An 8,607-nucleotide genomic window follows, 5' to 3' on the forward strand; every position below is an offset into this window, starting at 1 on the left:
AAATTATTCTGCATTCCGTCGTAAGATATGATACATCGGCACGGTGTTTGCACAGATCTTTCAAACTTCCAAACTACAGTAATCCAAAAGCTAGAAAATCGATTTTCGTGTAGGCAATTTTCAGTCATTTTCAGCCTATTTTTAATGAATTTCGGGTCACTTTCAGCTTATTTTCAAGCCATTTCGGTCATTTTTGGGACCATTCTAAGCTCTACCTTTTCTGACAGAAACAGAACTTTTAAAGTCTAAAAAGAAGGATCGATTTTCACAAAAACTCGGCTTAAAACCCTACCTTTCAACGACGCCGACAAGTTGCCCATCATTAGGAACGCGGTAAGCGTTGAATCGAAAACGAACGCGGCTCTATTCACGTTTCCAGCGTTTCCAGACAAGTCAGAAGACGTTTGGGACGTGGAGAGGGACTGGAACGACATCACAGACTCATTTATCGATTCGTTTGGAGACGATGCTCGCAGCGCCGCCGCGTCTTCTGAAGTCTCGTCAGTCTCATCGTCGTCTCCACGGAGAAGCGTTCGTGTCAGCTCGTTCATCTCGTCAGAGGTGTTGGTGATAAGGCTTCTGGAATGATAAAATGATGAGAAACCCGGGAACGACACCCATTTTAAGCCTATTTTGGTCAATTTTAAGCAAATTGTTACTCTTTTTAAGCCTATTCTGACCTATTTCACGCCATTTTTGACATTGTTTAAGCAGCCTATTCAGACTCATTTTAAGCCTGTTTTGACCCATTTTAAGCCTGATTTTGTCCATTTTCAGTCATTTTTGACCCGTTTTTAGTCATTTTGACCCATTCTACGCCTATTTTAGTCCATTTTCAGTCTTTGTTAACCCATTTTAGGCCGGTGCTGATACATTTTAAGCCTATTTTTGACCCATTTTAAGCGTACTCACGACATCGGCGACACTGGCGATTGTGGAGTGGTTACTGTAGAATTGGATGTCCAAGAGGTGTGAATGGTCAGATTCTCGGCGCCAGTGACCCTCTTCCTAGCGAATCCAAGCCGGCAAAACAGGGAAATCGCGTTTTTGACCAACTGCAAGTCGATGTGAAGGATTTGGGACATCTGGAATTTTGAAGAAAATTATTTTTCTGGAATTTTTCTGAAATAAAAAATAAATAAAGTTTTCAAAATTTTTATAAAAATTTCTGGAATTTTCTGGAATTTTCATATCAAAAATTTGTAATTCTTTTGGAATTTTTAGAAATTAATTTTCCGAATTTTTTTTTCCAAATTTTCTAGAATTTCTAAAACCAAAATTTCCAATTTTTCACCTCCAGAACCGTCGTCTGATCATCAATAGCGACGAAAATCTTATAGAGAAGCGTCTCGAAATAGTCTCCTAGCACTCGATTCATCACGAATCCATCGAGCGGTGCCACGTAGATGTAGTCGTTGTCCTCCACTGGCACATCGAAATAGATGAGGCCTCTATCGTATAGTGACGTCACCACAGAATACTTCAGAAGGCCAGCTGGAATCGAAGAGTTGGCATCTAGAAGACGATCGATCACTTGTTTCTCCTCCTCGTTGACTAGCTGGAATTTTTTTATTTAAAAAAGGCTTGAAACGGCTTCAAAATGCTCAAAAATAGCTCAAAACAGCTAAAAAATCCCTCTAAAATTGCTCAAAATAGTTTTTAAAAAATTGCCACCGGTGGGAGTTGAACCTGAGATTCCTAGATTGGAATTTTTTTCGGCCATTTTATGCCGATTTTTGGGCTATTTTTAGAGCTTTTTAGAGCTATTTTTGAGTTATTTCTAGCTATTTTAGAAAATTTAAAGCCTTTTCAGAGTTTTTTGAGCTTTTTGGTCTATTTTTAGGTCATTTTCAAGGTTTCTAGAGCTATTTTTAGGCTATTTTAGGCTTGACGAGCAGCTAATTTTAGCAAATTTTTAGCTATTTTTGAGTCATTTTTAGAGCTTATTCTGACAAATTTTCTGCTATTTCTATTTTGCTTTTTTGGCTATTTTGAGCTATTTCTAGCTATTTTCGAGCTATTTTTGAGCTATTTTTAAGCTATTTTTAAGCCATTTTTAGGCAATTCTTGAGTCCTTTTGGGTTTATTTCGAGTGATTTTTAAGCTATTTTGAACTGTTTTCATGATTTTAAAGCTATTTTTGAGCTCATTTTCGAGCTATTTCTGACTATTTTATGTCCATTCCGGGCCTATTTTAGAGCTATTCTTGAGCTATTTTGGACCTATTTTAGGCTATTTTAGAGCTATTTTGAGCACATTTCTAACTAATTAAGGTCTATTTTTAACTATTTTTAAGCTATTTTAAAGCTATTTTTGGGCTATTTTAAATCTATTTTGAGCCCATTTCTAACTATTTTAAAGGTCTATTTTGAGCTATTTTTAGCTATTTTTAGAGATTTTCAGAGCTGTTTTTGAGTCATTTTTGGAGCTTATTCTGACAAATTTTGAGTTGTTTTTAGACCTTTTTTTATCTATTTTGATGATTTTAGAGCTATTTTAAAGCTATTTCTGAGCTGTTTTGGGCCTATTCCGTGCTATTTTTCAGCTATTTTTGAGCTTGGTGCTCACTAACGTGTTTTAGGCTTATTTCAAGATTTTTGAGCTATTTTTGAGCTTCTTTTAAGCTGTTTTAGGTCTATTTTAGGGCTATTCTGTGTCTATTTTAAGCTGTTTTTGAGTAATTTTCGAGCTATTTCTGATTATTTTATGTCTATCCCGGGCCTATTTTGAACTGTTTTTGAGCTAGTTTAGGCTGTTTTCCTGATTTTTAAAGCTATTTTCATGAATTTTTGAGCTATTTCTAGCTATTTTTGACTATTTTAGGTCTATTTCAGGGGTATTTTGAGCTATTTTGCTCACTTTCATATCACTCTCGAGAATGGCTCCAACATGAGTCATCCACCAGGACTCTATCACTAATTTTGCCGGTTTCTGGGGTAGCAGCTCTCTCGGCGTCTTGCTCCGTCTCAAAAACTTCCGATTGGATCTAGTCTGGTTCATCAAATCGATATATTGGTTCCGTCCGATTCCCAGGAGTCGAACGGCATCGGCTGCTGTGAAATTCGGAAGGGAATCGTACGATTTTTCGGTATTTAGCATTTCCTGGAAATTCCAATTTCTGGATTTTTCTGAAAAAAAACTAAGCTTACCGCCAGAATATTCGCATAATAGCTAAACGGAGACAGCCGCATTTCGGTGACAGTGATATCTGATAAGTGATAGGGGTAGAGCATCAAATGGGTCTCGGAGAAGCGCAATAGCTGGTCGTAATACGCCTCCTCGCTCTTTTTCACATGTCTCACTGAAAAAATCAGCTTTCTTTTGCTAGAAAAACCCTAAAAATTACCCAGATTTCCCTTATATCTCAGCTGATTTTGTATGGAATACTCTAGCACTCGTTTCTCGTACTCTTTCGACGAATTTCCCAGGATAACTTTAATGTCAGCGGATAGATTGGTCCATGGGATGTTTTCTCGAATACAATCATCAATTTCCATAGCGAAAATTCCAGAAAATTTGGCTTAAAATGAGCCAATTTCAGCCAATTTCCATACAAGGAGCTGTGGCGTGGCGCTTGAGCAAATATCGCGCATTGGCCGCAAACACCGCGGCGGCAAAATGCAGACGCAGTGGAAAATTGAATTTTAATTTGGGGGGAAACTTTAAATTTCAAGTTTTCCAGCCTCCAAAAATGTCGGCTGAGCAGTTTTTCAGCATGTTTAACAAGCAGAAGAAGCGCGTAGAAGTGATGCCGAGGTAAAAAAAAGGAATTTTGGCTTGAAAACGTTAAAAAGACCCGAAAATCCAAAGTTTCAAGCACTCAAAGTTCTAATAATCCGAAAATTTGAACTTCCAAATTACTTCTAATTTTCAAATTTTCGAAAAACTAAAAAATCCCAGATTTTCAAAACCTGAAAGTCCCAAAAATTCCGAAATTGGAAAATCTAAAAATCGAAAAGTCAAAATTTCGAAAAATCTTACAATTCGAAACTTCGAAATTTAAAAAAAACCCAAAAATCCCAAAGATTTCAAAAAACTCTAAAAATTCCGAAATTTTCAAAAACTTAAAATTCTGAAAATCCCTAAAATTCAACTAATCGAAATTCCAAAAAAATCCCAAAAACTCGAAATTTCAAGATTTTCGAAAATTCCGGAATTTACAAAAAATCTTGAAATTCTGAAAATTCCAAAAAAATTCGAATTTCTGAAATTCCAAAAACTCCGAAAATGCTAAAATTCCAAAAAATCCCAAAAACTCAAAAAATTCAAAATCTTAAAATTTCAAAAATTTTCAAAATTCAAAGTCCCGAAAAATCTAGGTCATGACCTAGAAAAATCTAGGAATATTCGAAAAACTCAAAATTCAAAAAAATTCGAATTTACAAAAATTCCGAAAATTTAAAAAAATTCAAATTCACAAATTTTTCGAAAACTTAAAAATCCAAAACTTGCAGCAATCGCCAACCGTTCCGAGTGGTCAAAGAAGACCCCGATAAGCCCCAAGATATCCCATCGGAACTCCAAAAAAGGGCTCGAAACAAGAAGCGAAAGCGGCTGGAAATCAAAAACGATCAGTACGAGCAGCTAATGATGCTAAGTGTCCCAGTGAGGTTCCCGAAAGGAATGAGCCTCTACCCAACACAGAAATTGATGATTGTCCGTATTCTGGCAGCACTCAAAAGCAGTCAAAATGTGCTTGGAGAGTCTCCGACGGGCAGTGGAAAGACAATGGCACTGCTATCATCGACTTGTGCCTGGTTGAATCAGTATATCGAGGAGAAGAAGAAGTCCAGGGAGAAGTGTCCGATTCATGGGTCCATGGGAGGAGTCAGAAAAGAAGAGTATGGGGAAGAGGAAGCGGAGGAGAACCAGTCAGAAGTCAAAGTAGAGGTCAAACAGGAGAACATTGCAGTCAAAACAGAGAAAAAGGATCTGTGTAAGAGATTTTTTTAGAAGGTCATGGCCTAGATTTCCGAAATAAGGTCATTTTTAGCCCCTAAAATCCAAGATTTTTCAGTTGAAGAGCAATGGAGAGACGATTTCATACCACATGGAGGCCCCGGACCATCGCTGAAATTCGAGATGGATTCTGTGAAAAAAGAGGAAAAGGTGGAAAATGCAGCCACAGACTGTACATGTATGCCGTAAGGGAGTTTTTGAATTTTTTGAAAAATTTGAAAATTCAAAATTTCGGAAAAATCGCGAAATTTGAATTTAAAAATGTGGAATATATTGAAATTCCATAGTCTTGGACTTTTGGATTTCCCTGAAATTTCGAAATTTTCGATTTTTTAAACTTTCTGAAATTTTTTGAGTTTTGAAAATGCTGAAACTATGATTTCCAGACGCGTCCGAATCTACTACGGTACCCGCACCCATAAGCAAATCGCTCAGGTCGTCAAGGAGTTTTCTCGCCTTCCATATGCCAATATTATCAAGTAAAATGCCAATTTTGGATATTTTAAAACCCATTATTCTGTAAAAATCCCCCTCAAAATGCTCATTTTAGCCTATTTTTCCCCTATTTTTCAGACAATTTCGGCCTAATTTTCTTTATTTTTTGCTCTAAAATCCCCCTAAAAATGCTATTTTCAAGCTTATTTTGCCCAATTTTCAGACTATTTCGGCCTAATTTTCCCCTATTTTTACTCCGAAATTCTTCTAAAAATGCTAATTTTAACCCGATTTTCCCATATTTCCAGACACACCATCCTCGCCAGCCGTGACCAATCGTGCATCAATCCGACCGCCCGTAAACAACCGGACATCTCGGGTTACTGTAAAGAGATCAACAGCGCGCATGGAGTAAGAACAATTTAAAGGCGCATGAGTGTGCTATGCGCCTTTAAAGTTCAAATTGAAAATTGGAAATTTTTCAGATCGGCTGTCAATTCAAGAATGCGATGAGACCACGGTTTGAGAAGGCGTCAATGCTGAGAAGTCATTTGATGGATCAGGTACGGTAGGTCTGCCCGGAGGCGATTTTAGGTATCAAATTTGGAATCTATGGGACCGATTACCCCTAATACAAAGTATCTCTCCCTCTCGCCCACTCTCTCTTCCTCTCTCCCTTGCAGACATGAGCGGAATAAAAATTTTGAAAATCCGGAATAAGGAATAAGAAAGAAGGAATGAAATTTAAAAATCAGGAATAAGGAATAAGGAATTCCGCTCATGTCTGCTCACTTGTCTACACTATTCTCTCCTCTCGGGTTGTTGCCCGCCTAGTCTAGTGGCTAGCGCGCTTGTCCGCCGCTCAGCTCTTTTTGGCCAGGTTTACCTTGTAAAAACCCACAAAACCCCCATTTTTCTCTTCAGGGAACCATGGTATTCGATATGGAGGAGATCGTGGAGACGCTAGCCCTCGCCTACCCCCAAATCTGTCCCTACTTCTCCACAAATCGCATCCTCACCCAAGACGCCGACCTCATCTTCTGCCCATTCTCCTATCTCGTCGATCCCCTGATACGAAACTCGTCAGATGTCCATGTCAAGAACTCTGTAGTGATTCTAGATGAAGCACACAACATCGAGGACACTTGTCGAGAAGCTGCGAGTTTCACTTTCACCGAGAAGGAGCTGGATGACTCATTGCTCAGCTTTAGACTGAAAAGAGTCGCAATCGATAACATCACCTCTAATAAAAGTGCAGAGGAAGCCTTTGCAGATGTCCCAGATGCTAGTATTCATATGAAGGAATTCAAGGGACATCTCATGTATCTAGAACATCTAACACTGGAAATCCTTCGATGGGTACGCCACGTGGCAGAGGAAGCCAGAACGCCGCCTAAATCTAGGCAGGAGGGGCTGAAGACGTGTACACTGTCTTCAGAGACACTGTTCTCCTCACTGACTAATGCAGAGATTGGAGTGGATTTGTTTGCACCGCCCAACACGCCAAAGCATAACGCGATTGCTGTAAGTGTGGCGAAAATTTTAGAAATTCCGAAAAAATCCAAAAACTCAATTTTGGAATTTTTGAGATTTCACAGTTTTTGGAATTTATCGCAAATTTGGATTTTTGAAAAAGTTTCAAAACATTTCAAAAATTTGAAATTCGGTATTCTGAGACTCCGAAAATTCCAAAAATTCAAGCATTTCGAATTTTTGGTTTTTTTTTTGAAAATTTTAAAAATTGAAATTTCAAACAAATGCAAAAATCGATTTTGGATTTTTTTTAATTTTGGGGATTTTGGGGATTTTTGAGCTTTTTCAGGAATTTTTCAAAAATTCGGAAAAATCCAAAATTCCAAATATCTAAAAATTCCAAAAAGTTCCAAAAACCATTAAAATCCCAAAAACTCAATTTTTGCGATTTTTCGATTTTTTGAAAATTTTCCGGATTTTTTGGATTTTCGGATTTCTCAAATTTCAAAAAATCCGAAACACGAAAATTCAGAAACTCGGAAAAACCCAGTAACTCAATTTGGGACTTTTTGAAATTTTTAGTTTTTGAAATTTCGAAAATTCCGAAATTTCAAAAAATTCGAGATTTCGAAAATTTCAAAAATTCGATAAATTCCAAAAAATTTAATTCCCAGAAATTACAAAATTCTAAAAACTTGGAATTTCAAAAAAAATTTTAAAATCCAGTAATTTCCGAAATTCCGAAAAACTCGTTTTTTGGAATTTTTTAAAATTTCGGAATTTTGATTTCCTATAGGAATTTTCTGAATTTTTTGGAATCCCAAAAAATTGTGAACTTCAAAAATCGAAACATTCGAAAACAATTGAAGAATTCCAAATTTTCAAAAATTCAAATCCTGAAAATTCTAGAACTACAAAAATTCAAATTTCCAGACCTCATTCGGTGCGATCACCAAACAAAACGAGCCGGAAATGAAGGAGATGGATCAGTTCAAGCCCAGTGCCACTGCCATCGTTGTCATCGAGAAATGGCTCTATTTTCAGTCGTATTTCGGAAATCAACAGTATCGACCAACTTATAGGTATCTTTGGATCGATTTTGGAGGATTTTAGCACCTTCAGAACATCTAAAAACCACGTTTCGTCATTTTAAAGCCGCTTAAAACCTTTTGGAACCATCTAGAATGTTCTATAGCCAATTAGGATCATTTTGGACGATTTGAACACTTCAGAAGCTTCTAGAAGAGGTTTTAGCTGGTCCCGAGTTATTTAAAAATCATCTAGGACGTTTCGTAGCAAGTTAGGATCATTTTTGTTGATTAAAACAATCTCCAGAACCATTTTAGAGCTATTGAGACTGTTCTAGAACCATCTAGAATGCTCTATAACCAATTAGGATCAGTTTTTACTATTTGAACACTTCAGAAGGAGACTTTAGGGTAGATCCAGACGGCCCAGAATTTTTTTGAAACCTATCTAGGCTGTTCTAGAAGCATCTTGGACCAATTTTGACGATTTGACCACTTTGGAAGCTCTCAAAACAGATCAGGACGGTCGAGAACCATTATAAAACCATTCAGACTGTTCTAGAACCATTCTAGACGTTCTAAAACCGATATTTGCAGACTAAACGTCACTGTGGAACCCATCAACGCCCGCTTCAATTCCACATTTGACGGTGGGGACACTTCGATGGCGTCCACCTCGTTTTCTGGCACATCCCGAAGCTCAGCGGGTCCC

The 8,607-nt window shown here is 37.5% G+C and overlaps 2 protein-coding genes across 2 annotated transcripts in view; one reads left to right on the forward strand and one right to left on the reverse strand.

Annotated features, from left to right (window-relative positions):
• The window catches only part of CBG19722, a gene marked incomplete at both ends in the record, with an annotated part of 6,818 nt that extends 3,321 nt beyond the window's left edge, over nucleotides 1-3,497 (reverse strand). Inside the window, 6 exons of the mRNA XM_045241560.1 lie at nucleotides 293-579; nucleotides 913-1,085; nucleotides 1,295-1,558; nucleotides 2,860-3,102; nucleotides 3,141-3,301; nucleotides 3,347-3,497. Of these exons, the coding sequence (XP_045096884.1) occupies nucleotides 293-579; nucleotides 913-1,085; nucleotides 1,295-1,558; nucleotides 2,860-3,102; nucleotides 3,141-3,301; nucleotides 3,347-3,497 (1,279 nt within the window). The remainder of the gene's footprint in view (nucleotides 1-292; nucleotides 580-912; nucleotides 1,086-1,294; nucleotides 1,559-2,859; nucleotides 3,103-3,140; nucleotides 3,302-3,346) is intronic.
• Nucleotides 3,498-3,691: 194 nt separating this feature from the next.
• Nucleotides 3,692-8,607, forward strand: part of Cbr-dog-1 — a gene marked incomplete at both ends in the record, with an annotated part of 7,126 nt that continues 2,210 nt past the window's right edge. The window contains 8 exons of the mRNA XM_045241561.1: nucleotides 3,692-3,756; nucleotides 4,455-4,936; nucleotides 4,994-5,144; nucleotides 5,346-5,438; nucleotides 5,703-5,805; nucleotides 5,880-5,957; nucleotides 6,319-6,918; nucleotides 7,777-7,949. Of these exons, the coding sequence (XP_045096883.1) occupies nucleotides 3,692-3,756; nucleotides 4,455-4,936; nucleotides 4,994-5,144; nucleotides 5,346-5,438; nucleotides 5,703-5,805; nucleotides 5,880-5,957; nucleotides 6,319-6,918; nucleotides 7,777-7,949 (1,745 nt within the window). The remainder of the gene's footprint in view (nucleotides 3,757-4,454; nucleotides 4,937-4,993; nucleotides 5,145-5,345; nucleotides 5,439-5,702; nucleotides 5,806-5,879; nucleotides 5,958-6,318; nucleotides 6,919-7,776; nucleotides 7,950-8,607) is intronic.

This window comes from Caenorhabditis briggsae (genome assembly GCF_000004555.2).
Source record: "Caenorhabditis briggsae complete genome, chrI, whole genome shotgun sequence".
NCBI lineage: Eukaryota > Metazoa > Nematoda > Chromadorea > Rhabditida > Rhabditidae > Caenorhabditis > Caenorhabditis briggsae.